Raw genomic sequence first — 18,150 nt, 5'->3', positions numbered from 1 at the left:
GATTGGGGAGGACAGGATTTGGGATGACAGGATTTGAGATGCTCCTCACTGCTCTGGTGTGGTGGTGTTATCAGGGATCCCAGGATGAGGGAAGAGATAAGAATCTTGACTCCATGTTTCAGAAGGCTGATTTACTATTTTATGATATATATTATATTAAAAGAAAATGGTATATTAAAACTATACTAAAGAATAGAAGAAAGGATTTCATCAGAAGGCTTGAAAGGAAAGGAATGGAATGATAATAAAATCTTGTGACTGACCAGAGAGTCCGAGCCACCTGAATGTGATTGGCCATTAATTAGAAACAACCACATGAGGCCAATCACAGATGCACCTGTTGCATTCCACAGCAGCAGATAACCATTGTTTACATTTCATTTCTGAGGCCTTTCAGTTTCTTAGGAGAAAAATCCCAGCAAAAGGATTTTTCATCATATATGTCCATGACACTCTGGAGATGGAATTGAGCTCACAGGTGCTGCGTTTTCCTGATTGGGTTTTTACCACACTTTGTAAATATGCTGATTTACCTTTTAAAAAATATTTTTGGAGTGTTTTCACTGTGGAAAGAGGAATGGCTGTGCAGGCATTGCCTCTGGAGCTCCTGCTCTGGAGCTCTTGGTGCCCAGAGCCAGCAGGTGGCTTTGTGCTGGAGGGTTTGGCACTCGCCTCCGTGGCTTGTGTCAGCGCTAAGGATGCAGCTCATTTCCAGGTGGTGGGAAATTCCAGCTTGGGATGTCAGTGCCTGATTTACCCAGGGATCTGAGCTGGGTTGATGTGTGCACTGCCTGCTTCCTGCGGGTTCTCAGGAGGGCACTTCCCTGGCAGCACCTCTCACTTAGCCCTGAGTGATGGGCAGTGGGAACAGCTCAGAGATCATTTAAAAGCTGATTTATGTCCTTGGTGGAACTGAAACACAAGTGCAAAACCCCTCCTGCAGTGGCACAGCTCATGTCAGAGCTGGGCTGAGGATCAGCCCTGAATCCCAACCTTCCTCCTCCCCACCTCCAGCCTGATTGAGGGGATTTTCTTTCCTTCTTGGCTGCTGGCTTGGTTTGAACAGACAGGTGTCTGCTAAGGAAGGCAGGAGCCTCTCTTGAAATGGAAAATGTAAATCCCTCCCTCTGAATTATAACTATTTTGAAATTGTGGGGCTCTCAGGCAAAGATATGGGAATAGGAATAATAGTTCTTTAATAGGAAAGTTAAAAATACAAATGCAAGAGTACAAACAAAAAAACAAACCATTGAATACTACCGGCCCCCCTGTGTGCCAGGGGGGTGTCCCAGCCCCATCCCATGGGGGCTCAGCCCTCCTGCAGTGCCAGCTGTGGCTCTGCTGCAGCAGGGATCCTGCACAAGGGGGGAGTTTTCCTCTGCAGCTCCAGGGCTGCTGCAGATGGGCCTGGGCTCCCTCTGGCCATGCAGGGCAGCAGAAAGCTGCTCCTCTGGCAATGCAGGGGGCAAAGGCTGCTGTGCTGTGCCAGGCTCAGATTGGATCCAGGCAGGAATGCTTGGCTCCTGCCCTGGGCGCAGCATCTCCCCATGGGATGCTGGAATGGGATCAGCCCTGCAGGGACACTCAGTGGCCATGGAGAGCAGAGATCTCCTGGAGGGAGGGTTGGCTGTGGAAGAGAGAAAGAAACAACTGCCCCATGGACAGCAGAGAACTGCCCCAGCTCTGACAGATGGTGACAGAACACACAACCCCAACCACATCTTGCATTTCCAACAGCTGGGATGGGCTCAGCACAGGTAGCAGGCACAGGCTGTGTCCATGGGAGTTGCCTGATGATTTTCTCACTGTTTTCCTTTGGGACACTGAGCTTTGTGTCCCAGCCCTGCTGGTTCCTGTCCCATGGCAAAGGAGCACAGGATGGAGCAGGGGGTGCTTGTGCTCCTCCCTCTGCTCTTGGGTTTTAGATAAACTGGAAGTTTCAGCACAAAGTCACTTGTCTAATGAATCATTAAGGCTGATTATCACCTCAGTGCTGCCCAAAGCACAGGACAGAGGCCGGTCCCACCCCAGGACTTTCACAATGGAGTGAGGAATATTCCCTAAGAACAGAGATGTTTGTGGCAGCATTCAGGGAGCTCAACCAGGCACAGAAAATCCCTCAGCTTTCCTGAGCCTGGCTTTGAAGAGATTTGTAGCCCAGTTGGGTTAGCAGAGGTAAAACCCTGGGATGCCCATCCCAGGCAGCTCCATCCCTCTGAGAGTTCTGCAGAGCTTTTCCTGTGGCTTCCCATGGGAAATCCTTGGACAGGGCAGCAGGGCTGGGCAGTCAGAGGCTCTGCACATTCCTCATTCCTTCTCAAACCAAGAAAAGCTGTTGATGAGTGAGAATATTTTAATTTTTCATAATTTTGAGCTAAAGTGGTGAGTGCCCACTGTAATGGGGTTATTCATCCTTGAAGGGAGCTCTGCCTCGGGAGGAGCCTATCCCCCCTTGAGTGTGGGATTTGGGATGAGCAGGGCTCTAAGCCATTTGTCCAGGACCTTCTGGTATTATTTACATTTAGAACTGTGATTTTTATCACTTGTTTTCCTGCCATGGTGCAAGGACTCAGCTGCTGGACAACGAGTCCAGAACTTGGCAACAGGACGTAGATATTTAATTTTGGTGATCAGCTCTGATTTTGGGACTAAATGAGGTTTCTTCACATCTGCCTGGGTGCTCTCATGAGGGCTTTTAGTGAATTTTTTTCTCTTTAGCAACACCAGGCAACAGCAACCTCGGTAAAGAAACAATTCCCCAGCAGAGCCCAGAGACACAAAACCGTTCTGACAGCTCCCACTGTGCCACATGAGCGTGGCTGGACGTCACCTCCCCGGGGTCTGTGCACGGTGACAGAGCCAGACAGTCCAAATCAGCACCAGAACACGCAAAAGCTGCTTTTTTCTACTGCCAGGGGAGCCCAAAAATGCGTAAGGAAGCTGTGTTTGCCTCCCATGTGGGCTCTGCTCCCTCCAGCTGCACAGCTCAACCTGAGGTGTGGGGAATGGAGGTGTCAGAGCAGGCTGGGAGGAGGGAAATGCCTTCCCTGGTTTTGCTAGAAAAAGCTTCATTAAGGAGGTGCTGAGCCTCCATGAGGTTAAATCCAGAACTCACCCTGGCAGCCAGTGGAAAGCGGAGTTTTGCTTGAGGTTTTTAGGAGAAAAAGAAAAAGTTGTCCCTTCACAACCTTCAAACCCTGGTTGGGTTTGTGGTCACTTTGAATGTGGTGGTGAGAACCCAAATGCTGTGCTGGAAAATCCAAGCATTCAGGCCACACTAGAGGAGGTGTCCTGGCCACAAAAGGCGACAGAGATGAGCAGCTGTCTCCAGGTGGTCCCATCTCATCTTCATGTTGGGATACTGAGATGGGGAAGGCTCTGGAGGGGCCACACAAGGAGGGACTGAGGGCTCTGGAGCTGGAGCAGAGTGAGGGCAGAGCTCCCCGGGGCTGCAGCTCCTCCCGAGGGGCAGCTCCCATCTCTGCTCTGGGACAGGGACAGGAGCCAGGGCACGGCTGGGGCTGGGCCAGGGCAGCTCAGGCTGGAGCTCAGGGCAAGGCTCTGCCCCCAGAGGGTGCTGGCACTGCCCAGGCTGCCCAGGGAATGGGCACGGCCCCGAGGCTGCCAGAGCTCCAGGAGCCTTTGGGCAGCGCTGCCAGGGGTGCCCAGGGTGGGGCTGCTGGGGGGGCTGGGCAGGGACAGGGGCTGGGCTGGGGGATCCTGGTGGGTCCCTCCTACTCAGGATCTTTCATGGATCTCTGTGTGACTCTCCCACATTTCCTGGTGCACAGGACAGTTTTCATTTCCTAGTTGTACTTTTCCATTCTCCATTGATGTGTGGGCTGGCTTGTCCATGCTCACCTGGAAGGATGCTGTGGATTTAGAGCAGTTTTAAACCTGTTCCTGAGCCAGCAGGGCAGCACAGCTGGAAAACAAGCCCTGAGGCTGGCTGGAAGGGGAAGGGGCTGGTGCATCCTCAGGGACAGGTTTGATTTTCCCTGCTTCTCCTGCTGATCTAACTTCTCTTGCTCTCCACTAATTTCCTCATCCAGATATTTCCAGGTGGGGAGAAAAGTGCTGCAAATTTTGGGAAGCTTTGCGGGCTGTTCCAAGGCTCTGGCTGGGGTGTGTGATTTTTGTGTGCTGACATTTTAATCCTTCAGACTATTCCCGAGGCTTCCACATTTCTGAAACGCAGAATAACTCCTTTCCAGAGGGCTGATCTCATAGTGTGTGGGCAAACTAACACGGATGATCCTGCTGGCTTTCCCTGCTTATGTTCTCTCTCCATCCCTGTTACTCCTTTGGTTTGACCCTCTAATTCCCCGCCTCAGCTGAAAATTACCTTTTTTTTAGTTGGCATTTAGGGAATTGGCGCGAAGTCGGGTGCTGACTTCTCACCTTTCTCCCGCCCTTAGCAAGCAGCAGAATTCCTCCAAATCCAAGTCGGTTTGGGAGCAGAGGACGAGCCAGATCCGGATGCACAACTTCCGAGCCAGCTGCGAGGCGCTGTACAACGAGCTGGACCCCGAGGAGCGCGTCCGCTACGCCACCACCCTGCACATCCGTCCCGACATGAAAACCCACCTGGACCGGCCGCTGGTCGTGGAGCCCCGCAGCGAGGGCAGGAACAACCTCACCAAGCTGAGCCCCGTGGATGTCCAGGAGGTGGTGGAGCACCCCAAACCCACCTCTGCCGATGGGGCAGAAGCGCCAAGGAAGCACCACCGGCATCGGGAGAAGGAGAAGCTGGGAGAGCAGGAGAAGGGAGATGTCACCAAGGAGGAGAGCGGCGAAGCCGGGGCTGGCACCAAGGAGGAGCGGCACCGGCAGCACCGGAGCCGCAGCAAGGAGGTGGAAGGGGGCAGCAAGGAAGGGAAGAGCGACCGTACCAGGGGGCAGGAAGGGGGCAAGAGGCACCACCGGCGGGGCTCGGTGGACGAAGGGGGTGAGAAGGAGCACCGCAGGCACCGCAGCCACCGGCACTCCTCCGACAGGCCCAGCAAGGAGGGCAACGGCACCGCCAACGGCGCCCGCGGCGAGCGGCGCTCCCGGCACCGCGGAGGCTCCCGCTCCGGGAACAGGGATGGAGAGCCCGGCGCCAAGGGCGACAGCGGAGAGGAGCCCCACCGGCGGCACCGGCTCAGGAACAGGGCCCTGTCCACCTACGAGTCCGTGGAGAAGGACAGCGGGGACAAGGAGGGGGAGGCTGGCGAGAAGGAGCACCGCAATCACCAGTCCAAGTGAGTGGGTGCTGCCAGGCCCTGCCTGGGTTGGTTCGGGGGTCACAAAGCCCCAGATGTGTTCCAGGAAATCCCTTATGGCCTCCCTGTGGCATTCCCTGCTGTCCCTGTGCCCACACCAGCTACCACCACAACCTGCAGTGTGGGAGCATCAGGAGTTAGGATGGTGGGGACAGACGGAGATGAGAGATCTCTGCAGCCAGGTCTGGAACTTGGGGTTTATTGCAAAGGGCCTGGGTGCAGGGCCCTGCTGGGAGCGGCCAAACACAGCTCAGAGCAGGCTGAGAGAAGAGAGGGGGAGAGAGGATGAGAGGGTGAGAGAGCAAAAGGGTAAGAGAGCGAAGTTCCCATTACAATACAATAACTCTTCTTCTGTGTTGAACATTCTAATTCTCACTAACCAATCTAGTACAAGATACAAATCCTATAGCATTTACATACAGCCTATAAGAATCATTACATTACCATACTGGTTTACATTTTAAACCCTAAAAACTCCTCTTTGGGTCCCTTCTGCCAAGCTGTAGGGTCTGCTCTGACCCTTGGGCCTGTCTGCAAGCAGAGGGTGTTGTTCCATCAAAAGGGGATCACCTTCAGCCGGCCACACCATTGTTTTCCAGTTGTTCAGTAACTGAGGGATCTCAAAGCTTGCTTTCATTTCAGTCTCACTTATAGTTTCCATATTCTCAAAATCTTTTGCCAGGCAATCATATTTATAAGGCTTTCCTGTTTCATCTTCCCCAACACTGCAGTTCTGTTTTGCCTCAGTCAGCAGTGACAGAGGCTCCCAAAGACAATTTTGGTTCATAAAACAGCTCAGGTTTAAGGCAGGAAATATTCTTGCTGTAAACACCAACAGACCCTGTAGGACACCAAGTGGAGCAGAGAATTTCCCAGCTTCTGAAGGGAAATTTCCTTCCTTCTGAAGGAAGCTCCTGAGGGACATCTATTTAAATTTCAGCCAGCCTTGCTTACAGCCCTTTGATTTTCATTTTTAATGGGGAGCCTTCAGCTGCACCACCAGTTGTTCCAGCACATGGCCTCTTCCATTAAGAGCAACGATGGCCCCCATTTGCTTTAATTCTTATGTAAGTCAAGTGAGAAAAGCAGCCCTGGTGAAGCATTTGGAGTAGTTAATAAAGAAGGATAGATTGCCTTTTCAGCTTTATTAGTCTGATGGAAAAGAAATTGCACTGGGATTCTTTAGAATAGAGTTCATGTCACCGTGGAGAGCCGTGAGTGGCACTGAGATAATAATTTTCCTGTCTAAATTATCTTCCTTTCAGCTGAATTTCCAAACACTCTGCCTGCTGTTCAGCGTGCTCATGTGCACGGGCTCACTTCCCTCCTCACTGGAGCAGAGCTGCTGCTGCTGCTGCAGAGGAGAGCAGGAGCCATTTAGCTGCTGATTGCCACGTTCCAGAACAGTTCCAAAACCGTTCCAAAAACGGGAAAAGAGAATCAGCCCATTTAAATAAGGCCTGGGGAGAGCATTAGGGAGCAGTGTGTGAGGATTCATCCAGCAGCTGCTCTGGGGAGTGGCTCGTGGCACTGCTACATGGTCCTGGCTTGGGAGCATCATTAAAGTGACCCTAGGGATGTCCAGTGCCACTGTCCCCTCCTAATGTCGGGATTGGGGTTTGGCCTGGGATGTCTTGGAGAGAAAGATCCCAAATTTTGCTGTCAGAGGTTGTCCTGTATCAATGCAGGGAGCCCCCAGCCAGGGAATAATGTGCTCTGGCTCCATGATTCAGAAGGCTGAATAATTGCTTTATTAGCCTATATTATATTACATACTAAAGAGATACTCTACTCTACTCTACTCTACTCTACTCTACTCTACTATATGGATACTACAAAGATACTAAAGAAATACCCATAACTGTCTGCAGAGACAGCCAGGACACAGTTTTGACCCAACTGGCCAAGGAATCAAAGCAACCCTCACTGGTGTCCAATTAACAAATCACTTTGGGTAAACAATCTCCATGACACATTCCACATGTGCCAAACAACAAGCGTAGCGAATAGAGATAAGAATTGTTTTCTCTTCTTCTCTGAGGTTCTCACTGCCTTCCCCAGGAAAAATCCTGGGAGAGAGAATTATGTCTCTCTCTGCTCAGAGAATGTGAGCACCACAGTCCTGCAAGGGATTTCCATGGAGGAAACAAACCCAGCACGAGGTGCAGCGTCAGGGATGTGTTCTCTGAACCTCTCCCGGGCCATGTTGAACAAATCCTGCTTTTTCCTAGGGAGAACCAGTGTGAGCTGGAGGCCAGTGGCAGTGGCAGTGGGCCTGGCAGTGTCCCTGTGCACACTCTGCCCAGCACTTACCTGCAGAAGGTGCCTGAGCAGCCGGAGGATGCCGACAACCAGAAGAACGTGACCAGGATGATTCAGCCCCCCCTGGACAAAACCACCACTGTGAACATCCCTGTCACCATCACTGCCCCTCCAGGGGAAACCACTGTCATCCCAAGTGAGTGCCTCTGTCCCCTGCTTTTCCTGCTGTGGAATTGCCAGGAAATCCAAATCTCCAAGGAGTGTGGGGAGCTCTCCTGGGTGCTGCCATCCTCAAGCAGCCAGGAAACTTGGTGATAGAGGGGCTGTAATTGTCACACAGAGTGCAGGAACTCAACAAAGGTTCCTGGTGGCTCTGGAAAACACCTGAGACTCCCTGGAGATGGCTCAGCCAGGCCACACCCTATGTGTAAGGGAGAGGTGAGGGAGCAGGGAGAGCAACATCCACGTGTGACCCTGCTGCTGGCTCCTGTGACATTCCAGAGCCTTTTACAATCCTCTTGGAGCAGATCCACCCTCCCTGTCCTTCTCCAGAGCTCTCTGCCTTGGGTCTATCAGCACAGATTTACAGATGGTCCCAAGATCCTTGTGCCCAGCCAGCACCAAGCTGTTCCCACCACCTCGGTGCTGATCCCTGGCAGGGTGGGAACAGCCTGGAGAAGTGTGGAGAGCTCAGGAGAATCCCAGAGGGAAATCCAAGAGGTCCACATTAAACCTCTGGCTGTCAGGACTCTGCTTTCCAAGATCTGGCAGGGTCCCTGTACTTTTTCACTCTGTTGTCAGCCACAAGATTTATCTTTTATTTTTTTATTATTTTTCCTTCTTATTTCTCCTTTTTTTTTCCTCTCTTCAATGGTTTTCCTATATTGCAATGCTGAGTTCCTGTCAATCACAATTTATCAGCCTCTCCCTTTCTTGGCCATTTCCTCTGGATCTGACTGGAGATCCAATAAGGAGTTTATTGAACATGTCACTCAAATAAAAAGAAATGTCATTTTCTTGCAAAATCAAATAAAAAGTAATAACAGCCCTGCACTGAATGCATTCCAAAGGGTGGGATTGTTGGACTTTAGGTCCTGGGAATTAAGGGAAGAGCCTTTATACGTGTCTAAGAAAAGAATTTGCAGCATAGAATGTTACCCAGCTCATGGATGGGAAATTATCTTCAGTAAATTATCCCATAAACCCCCTGCAAGGGAAGTCAGGGTGAGAATTGTAGAATTTCCAACTTTTGGGAGGGAGGTTGGGAACAATCTCAGAGAAGGAGATCCCAAAACCTGCTGCAGGATGGAGCTGCTCACCTTTGCCTGTGGGGAACTCTGACCAAACCAAGGTGCACGATGCAGGCACAGCTCTGGGGAGTGCAAGAAGTTTTTTCCATGTCTCTTTTCCTGTTTTTAGGAAATTCAGCAATCTCAGCCTTCAAATTATTAAACCTCATCCATGAATCTGCTCTTTCATGTGTTCCAAAACCAGTTTTGCTCCTGCTCTATGGGAAAAAACCGAATCACGAGGCTGGTCAGACTTCCTTTTGATTTTATTTCAAGGATCCCGAGCTGATCCCTCTCCCTAAGAATTTGTGCTCCTTGGGATGGGTTTTCCAGCCCCAGTTTGGCAGCTCTGGGCTAAATCAGCTCATGGTTTCATTTCCTGGCTGTTCTGCTCGGTGCTCAGCAGCAGTGGAGGGGCAGGGAGTGATAACGATCCGATGATTGTTCATCCCATTTAATCAGCACTTCCCAAGGCTGTTTGCTCTCCCAGCTGCACTGCTGCCATTTCCAGCTGTTCCAGGCAGCAGGAAGCCTGCTAATCCATTTTTAACCCTCTCCTTTGTGTTCTCCCTGAACTCCCATTTCCAGTGAACAACGTGGAGTTTGAAAGCAAAACAGAGGAGAAGAAAGACGTCGATGACCTGACCAAAAATGGGCCTAAACCAATCCTGCCTTACAGCTCCATGTTCATCCTCAGCCCCACAAACCCGTAAGTGCCTTTAACACCAATCGTGGGCTCCAGGTGCCTCAAAGCAATAACATGAGTGGGATTTTCATCTCTGAAAATACACTGGGACATGAAATAAAAGCCTATTTCTGTGGGTCAGATGCTGCTGTTCTGTTAGTTTTCCTGTGGGGGACAAATTATCAGGACAGGGAAAAGAAAATGCTTTGGGCAGACCCTGCTGGTTTAGATCCCAAAAAGTGAGAGCACAGGTACAGTTGGGAAAAAAAATGTATCAGGAACAACAGGTTGAGGAATATTCCCACACTGTTGGGGAAAGATTTTATCAGGAACAACAGCTTGAGGAATATTTCCACACTGTTGGGAAAAGATATTGTCAGGAACAACAGGTTGAGGAATATTCCCTCACTGTTGGGAAAAGATTTATGAGGAGCAACAGGTTGAGGGATATTTGGATACCAGCAAATTCCTGCAGGTTCCTGAGCTGGAACTCCTGTTCTTTCCATAAAGTGGTTTGTATCACTGCAAACTTTGAACTTCTGGGAGAACCTGGATGGTTTTTATTTGCCAAGGGTGGGAGTGGGATCTGCTGGGGTTGGGGCATTTCTTCCCCTTCAGGCAGTGCTGCCTCCTGGGGAGCTTTGGACTCCAAGCCTGGGAATTCTGAATCTGTTCCTCTGCAGGGCTGGGGGTTGGAATTATTGTGGCATAAAGGGTGTGAGTCAGTTTGAGCATTTTAAGGGAGGGTTTTTGGGACTTCTGGAGATCCCCTCGGAGCAGAGGTTTCTCTCTGGCTCAGGTAAACTTGTACTTGGAATTTCTCTCTGTCCAGATACCAAAGGGGAGCTCAGGCCCTTCTTTGGCAGGTGGATTGAAGAGAAGGATGAGTTCTCCTCCTGCTGCTGAGGGCTGTGACATCCTGTGCAGTCCTGGAACAACACAGGCTCTGAGTTCTCAGATTTGACATCCAAAAAGCCCCTGTGGTACCCCTGGACCCTGGGCAGGCTGAACAGCATCCCAGCATCCCAGAATCTCCTGACTGAGCTGGCAGGGACCCACCAGGATCATTGATCTGGCTCCTGGCCCTGCACAGACACCCCAACAATCCCACCCTGGCCATCCCAGATTGTCCAAACGCTCCTGGAGCTCTGGCAGCCCTGGGACCCTCACCTGGGGAGCCAAATTAGGATTATGGAGTTTGGCCTGTCTGGATGGATAAGGAAATATAGGGGGATACAGTATGAGGGTGGTAGAGAATGTAATCTTATCCCAAAGAGTTGCAGTTGAACCAATTACTACAAATTAGGAGCAGGCCTGGTGTTAACAGGCCCCACCTGTAGAAAATAAGAACAGTGGTATAAAAGAGTGGATTGGTGGGCTCAGGAGTCAGATGGCTGCTGCAAGGACCAAGAGGAGTCAGTGCTTAGAGGAACTGCTTACAGAAAACATTGAGGCGGTATGAATCTCTGGCAGTATGGAATTCTTGTACTGTAATGATACTAGAACTCTTGATATATAAGACAACAAGGAAATGGTATTTCCCTAATATTTGGTCTTCTTGCTGTGAAATGACCACCAAAAATGAGCTGGGAAAGATGTGCTAAGGCAGCAGGGCTGGGTGAGGAGTGAGGGGTGCTGAGCCCAGGGCTCTGAGCTGAGGGCTGGCAGAGAAGCAGCAACATTTCCTTGTATCCTATGGCTGCTTCTTTTCTCTGCCCTCATCCCAGCTAGGACCTTGTGAGCCTCAGGATCTGGGGGTTCTTTCAGTTTCCTTGTTGTTTCAGCTTCCTTCAGCTTTCACTTCCCCCCAGGAATAAAAAGAAAAAAAGAGCTGTTCTGAAAGACAATTGGAAAAACAAAGTTCACTCGCAGAAAAAATGTGTTACAAGCAATCCAAGGGGGAATACCAAGCCAAATCCCAAACTCCAGGAATGTCAGCAGCTTGTTTGTCCTCTGGGCAAGGTGCAGAGCCAGCTGCATCCCCCAGGGGTTCTGTTTGCTGGGAACAGAGCTGAGAGCTCTTTCTGGGGTCAGAAGCTTTTCCCCACTCCAGTGCTGCCACCTCCCTTCCAAGCCCTGCTGGGATCCATGACCCAGGTGCTGCCAGAGGGGAAAACAGCTCAGGGAAGCAGAAATAAATTCCTTTTTCCCCAAGTGGCACCACCCTCTTAGAGCACACAGGGTTGTGAAGTGATTTCTCAAGCCCCACTGGCAGTTCACAAATGCTCCCACATCTCACTGCTGGTTATGAACAGTGAGGGGCTAAAAACAGGGGCTTGTTACTGCTTAGATGAATTGAGTTTGATGCAGGAATTATGGCTCCAAATGGTATTGGGAATGTTGCCTTTCACTTCTGTGGCTTCTCAGGGCATGGAGATGATCATCTTTTCCTGGCAGATTGAAAACCACAGTTAAGGGGTCCACAAAAGCACTTTTCTCCAGGTTATTTTCTATCACATTTGCTTCCCTGGTATTTGGAACTGTTTTCCACCCTGAATCCATTAGCAAGCCAAAGAAAAGGAGTATGTAAGTAGATGTGAAAAATAGACTTTAATTCTCACTGCTCAGATATTTGCTTAGAGAAAATGGGATAGAGGAGCTGAAATACATTCTCAGATAACAAAGTTGTTGGCAAGTTAAATCTATAATTTGATTCTCAGGCTAAGTCCTTTATTCAGCTGACAAATATGGTGCAAATGCAGAGCTCTGTGTGCAATTAAGGATTTGGGAATTGTGGTCAGAAGGAATTATTAGCTGCAATTTGTGAAGACTTTTGGATTGCTTAGAAATGGGAGCCTTTACCATTTTCCTTGGACACAATTTGTGAATAAAAAGATTAGGTGGAAGTAATCAAATCTATTCCTGTAAAGTGAGAGTTGGAGTAAAGTGCAGGCAGAGAGAAATTGGTGTGAGGAACACTCAGAGCCACAAAGGCAGATTCAGCTGAGAGTCTCAACATTTTAAAGGGATTAGTTGACACTAAAAGGATTTCAAACCTTGTTTTGAGCTCACGGGGCGTTAACCTGGCAGTTCAGAGGGAGAAGGACGGGGGAGTGCCATAAACATAATTTGCAGAATTGAGTGTGGATGCTTGAAAGCTCTCAGTGCTCTTTTGACAGATGGGTGGAGAGATAAATAGATAGAGAAATAACTAGATAGGGAGATAAATAGATCAAGAGATAAGGAGATGAATGGATGTTGCTGCCTTGCAGAGGGAGCAGAGATCAGTGCAAAGATGTTGAACTCCCTTATTTATCTCTCACCACAGATCTGATGCAAACTGGAATTTCAAGCCTGTTTTTTAATTTCCTTCCCATTGTTAGGAAAATTAATCCACAAACATCAGAGGTTTATGTCCAAAAAGGAGACAGAGGAGTCCTTTTACTTTATTCCAATAAAGGGAGAGGCCATGGGGCATTCCCCTGGGATTTCTCACATTTTTGGAGGACGCAGCCTCCTTTTTATCCCAGTTTCCCAGCCACATTTCCCTTCTCTCTTTCCCCATTGGCTGAGGTATTTGGGAGCTTCAGATTTCCCAAAACACCTGATACCAAAGATTCCCCTCTAATGTATAACCCTCCCATTTAATTTTTAATTCTTACTGAATTTAGGGTTTTTTCTTCCCCATTGTTTCTTTCATCGCTCAATATCTAATTTTGTTTATCAGCAAACCTAAAGTTTATTTGTAAAAGCAAATATCTTTTTCCATTCATCAATCATTTGTTTATCTCTTAGTGCTGGTTTTATCTACCAGCAGACCCACTGTGATGGTGTTCACAGGGGTTTTCGGATGAGGGAAGAGATGAGGATCTGACTCCATGTTTCAGAAGGCTGATTTATTATTTTGTGATATATATTACATTAAAACTATACTAAAAGAATAGAAGAAAAGGTTTCATCAGAAGGCTAGCTAAACTAAGAATAAAAAGAAATTATAACAAAGACAGCTGTCTTGGAGTCTCTCTCTGGGCCAGATGTGCTGTTGTTGGCCATTAATTAGAAACAACCACATGAGACCAATCACAGATGCACCTGTTGCATTCCACAGCAGCAGATAATCATTGTTTACATTTTGTTTCTGTGGCCTCCCAGCTTCTCAGAAGGAAAAATCCTGAGGAAAGGATTTTTCATAAAAAGGTGTCTGCGACAACCCTCAGCTTGTTTGTAAAGACAAATCCGCTATTCCTCTCCCCATGAGCACAGCAGGAGTCCCAGAGGTGCTGCCCCTGCTGGGTTTGTGGCATTGTCCCCTCCCTGTGACCCCTGGTGTGCTCCTGTCCCCGCAGGATCCGCCGCCTGTTCCACTACATCGTCAACCTGCGCTACTTCGAGATGGTGATCCTGATCGTCATCGCCCTCAGCAGCATCGCCCTGGCTGCAGAGGACCCTGTGCAGGCTGAGTCTCCCAGGAACGACGTGAGTGCCACCCAAAATTCACAGAGTTCAGGTGCTTTTCTCCTCCCAAATTTCCCGGAATCCAGGTGCTTCCCTCTTCCCAAAATGCCCAGAATTCAGGTGCTTTTCTCCTCCCAGAATCCAGGTGCTTTTCTCCTCCCAAAATGCCCAGAATGCAGGCGCTTTTCTCTGCCCAAAATGCTCAGAATCCAGGTGCTGTTCTTCTCCCAAAATGCCCAGAATCCAGGTGCTGTTCTTCTCCCAAAATTCCCAGAATCCAGGTGTTTTTCTCCTCCCAGAATTCAGGTGCTTTTCCTCCTCCCGAAATTCCCAGAATTCAGGTGCTGTTCTCCTCCCAAAATGCCCAGAATTCAGGTGCTTTTCCTCCTCCCGAAATTCCCAGAATTCAGGTGCTGTTCTCCTCCCATCTCACAGCCGTTCCCATCTCTGCAGGTGCTGGCCATGCAGAATTAGAGCTGCCTTTGGGAACACACTCCAGTTATCTTTGTTTCACTGTCAAAATGCTCAAATTCCTGCTCCTTTCTGCTGCTTCAGCCACATCTGAGCCTGAGAGCTTGGAAATCAGGGCTTATGTGGCTGACGTGGCAAAGCTGGCACCCCATTCCACACAGGGAAAGGATCCTAAGGACCTTGAAGATCCTTGGGAAAGGATGTTCAAACATTTCATTTTGAAACACCCTTTTGCCTTGGTAAACCTGCTAGAAATGCAAGTGCACTGGAGCCAGCCTTGGGTGCAGTGTGGCAAGGACAGGGAAAATGCTGCTTTAAATCAGATTATTCAGGTTTGTGCCTAAATTATCTGCAGCCCTCCCACCAGATGATTTTTCTCCAGCAGACAGACCACTGCTGGATTAGATATTTTACTCCTTACTCATGTGCAGGTTATTTCAGTGTGTGGCCTTCCTTAACACTCATTTCCCTTTCCCACTTAGGCTCTGAAATACCTGGATTATATATTTACAGGAGTCTTCACCTTTGAGATGGTGATCAAGGTGAGAACTTTTCCAACTTTTCTCACCTCCTCTTTCAGATTTATTTGTGAGAAGCTGGAACAGGACAGAGGTGGGGAGGATGGAGTTGGGAACAGCTCTCACAATCAGATGCAGCAGCTCTCCTGGCTTGAATCTCCTATTCTATGGAGGAAAATCAGGATATCTTTAGGAGCTGTGGCTGTGTAAGAGGATAAAATCTGTGAAGAACCAGGAGCTGACAGACCTTGCTGAGACACGCCTGATTATTCCCTTTGGAAGGAATATTAATAACAACTGATTCTTGGTTTGTCATGTTTCAAAAAGCTGAGAATTTATCTTTTTACTCCGTAGGGTGACAGGTTTTGCCAGCACTGTGGGCAGTAACTTCCCAGAGAGCACAATTCCATAAAATCAGGGTTCAGTGCTGGGGTAAGACAGGAGTTGGGTTTTCCTGTCAGAGCAAGATGCAAAAGAGATGCAGAATAAAACCAGGATTAATGCATGTGTGTGTGAAAAAATCCTGGAGAGCAGTGAGAGCTCTCATTTCTACAGCTTTTGGTTGTGGTTTGTTGATTTGACCTTCATTTTTGGGAGAGTTTCTTGCCTGTTAGAGAGGAGCAGCTTGGCTGAATATCTCAGCAATTTGTGGAGGGTGCTTTGATCCAGAAACTTCTCCTGCCCCTTGGCAGGGGGGATTTTGGCCATGTTTTATTAAAACTCACCCTTTGCTGGGTTTTCTCTGCAGATGATTGACTTGGGGCTGCTGCTCCACCCTGGCTCCTACTTCCGTGACCTGTGGAACATTCTGGACTTCATTGTGGTCAGTGGGGCCCTGGTGGCTTTTGCCTTCTCGTAAGTTCATTTTCCTCCAAATTCTCAAATTCCAGAGAATAAGTGACAGAGGGGGCAGGAGGCTGTGTGATGTTTGTGGCTCCATTTCTCAGTGAAATGTTCAGTTCCTGCCCTTTTTCCAGGGGGTGGGAAGAAAAGAATAAACCCAGCTATATTTGTGTTGTGGAATCTGGAGAAAATCCTGCCAGCTTTAGGCTGAGTCCATTCACTGCTCATTCAAACACCAAGCCAAGATTTTTGTGACTTTTTGGCCAGTTCTTTTCAGGAACTCACTGTAACACTTTGTGGCAGTCCAGTGTCTCCAGTCAGTGATTGTGAGAATCTTGAAGTGTTTTGAGAAAACAGTTTAAGAAATCAGCTGATAACTCTGTGAACTCTTGGCAAACCCTTCTTTCCTGAATTGTGGATATTTATTCTGGCTCACAAACCTTTGCTACTTCTCTCCTTTTCTCTCCTCTCTCTGTACTTCCACTGAGTTTCACTCCCTCCCTCAAACCCAGCTCTGTATTTAAACAACACCTCACGTTCTTCTTTCATGTCATGGAGGTTTTTGAGCAACAAACACAGAGAAATAACTCCTTAAAAATTAAGATTACCTTCTCATCCGAGCTTTTTTCCTTGGAAACAACCAGAGGAAGAGCAATGCAGCTCCTTCCATCCTTCAGGAGCCGAGCTGGAGAATGGGAAGAAATTTTCCACTCGGATTGTTGTTTGCAAATCCTTTACTGAGAAACAATGGGAGAGACCTGGAAGCAGGCAGAGGGACCTGACCAGTTTAATCTTCTGCTAAATTAGCCCCGAGCAATTAGGGGAATGTTCAGCAGCCCCGAACTGCCTGGTTTGTGACACCCTGATTAGAGGAGAGGAAATTGTTTCACTTGCTAAAGAGAATTAGCAGCTAATGAGAAAAGCATCCACCTTTGTCAGGGAGCCGCGGAGCGTGCCTGGGCTGCTTTAGACTGGCAGAAATTTTTAAAGCAGAGCCAAATCCCTGCTCCTCTCTCAGCCCTGAACAAAATAATGCACAAAATGTTGCCTTTCTGGTAAAAAATTCCTCAGCAGTTTTTTGTTTTCTGAGCTGTCAAAATTGCTGTCGCATCCAGGCTGTGAGATTTGTGGTTTAGATCTGCTTTTTTTTTCAGTGCAAATACAAATAAATACAAATAAACCCTCTAAGTTAAACTGACCAAAAAGTGGATGGACAGGATCCATATTTTAAGGGACAGGATTGATATTTTAGGTGTGATTTTTGGGGATATTGTAAGCTGGGCTGTGCCTGATCCTTCACCAAATTCATCAGGTCTTGGAGAAAATCATATCTAACATAATGTTTTCAAAGGGATGATGCTCTCCTCTCTTTAAACATTTTGTCCCTCATTAAAATCTGATTTTTGGAGGAGCTGACTGCTCTGTCCTAAGCAAAAATTATCTTGGTGAATGTACTGTTCACCTAAAATTAAATATCCAGAACCAAGCTGTTTTTTAAGCTTGACTAGACATGTGTGGGGTTTTATTTCCCTGCACATGAAATATATCTGTGGAACATCTTTCAGAACTAGACTGACTTAAGCCAGACTGAGTTAATAAAAAATTTAACTTTAAAAAGCCATGTAGCAACATTAGAATTTAACAAAGCTCCTCTGAGTTGAAGAGAGGTGGAAAAGTTAAATAATCACAATAAAACAACACAACCCAAGCCTGGGGGTCCATGAGAATTTCCCTTTTCCATCAGGAATTCAAACTTCCAAGGCTGATGGGAGAAGGGGCATTTTGGGAGCCCTTCAGAGCAGCTCCTGTGCTGTGAGAACAAACCTCAGCCTCTGCCTTTACAACATCTTCTCTTTGAACCACCATCTTCTTTTAAAGGGAGATTTTCCTTGCTCGAGTTATGGATTAAAATGAATAATTTTTAATCTTTCCGAGGCTTTTCATGCTCAGGTTTTCTTCTGTTGCTGATGTTGGGCCATGAATATCTAACAGCACCTCATCAGCCTCCAAATAAATTACTTCTACATCCCCTGCCTGTGCTTTGTAATAGGTGCCCCAAGCTGCTTTTATTTTCCACTGTGAGTGAGTCTTGAGCAGGGTTTTACAGCCAGAGACTGCATAAACCCTGCCTAGTTACTGTCTTCCAGATTAAAGTCAGACAAGCTTCTTTGTGAGACTCAGGAAAATTTGAATTTCTTCTGTGATTTTTCTGCTTTCTGTAAGCCCTGCTCCCCATCCCTGTTCCAGCAGGCAACATCCAATCCAGGGAATGCCTGCAGCCTCCCTGATGAGCCCCAAAGCTGGAAAATCAGTCATTCCTAGGAAATGGCTTTTTTCTGAGTCCTGACAGGGTGGAGAGCTGTGACTTAGGCCCAGCTCCTGGTTTGGTTAAACCAGATGGACACACAGAGGCGGCTGAATGT

The 18,150-nt window shown here is 48.2% G+C and overlaps 1 protein-coding gene across 6 annotated transcripts in view; it reads left to right on the top strand.

The window, feature by feature from the left end:
• CACNA1B (calcium voltage-gated channel subunit alpha1 B) overlaps positions 1-18,150 on the top strand; it is a 313,833-nt gene that overhangs the window by 226,659 nt on the left and 69,024 nt on the right. For all 6 annotated transcript variants that reach the window (XM_054284411.1, XM_054284410.1, XM_054284409.1 and 3 more), the window contains 6 exons: positions 4,419-5,243; positions 7,496-7,722; positions 9,404-9,524; positions 13,787-13,916; positions 14,849-14,908; positions 15,633-15,739. In XM_054284411.1, coding sequence (XP_054140386.1) covers positions 4,419-5,243; positions 7,496-7,722; positions 9,404-9,524; positions 13,787-13,916; positions 14,849-14,908; positions 15,633-15,739 — 1,470 coding nt within the window. The remainder of the gene's footprint in view (positions 1-4,418; positions 5,244-7,495; positions 7,723-9,403; positions 9,525-13,786; positions 13,917-14,848; positions 14,909-15,632; positions 15,740-18,150) is intronic.

This window comes from Melozone crissalis, unplaced genomic scaffold (assembly GCF_028551555.1).
Source record: "Melozone crissalis strain CALT ecotype California unplaced genomic scaffold, PUWL_Pcris_2 ptg000041l_1, whole genome shotgun sequence".
NCBI classification, from domain to species: domain Eukaryota; kingdom Metazoa; phylum Chordata; class Aves; order Passeriformes; family Passerellidae; genus Melozone; species Melozone crissalis.
This window is presented reverse-complemented; position numbering and strand designations above follow the sequence as displayed.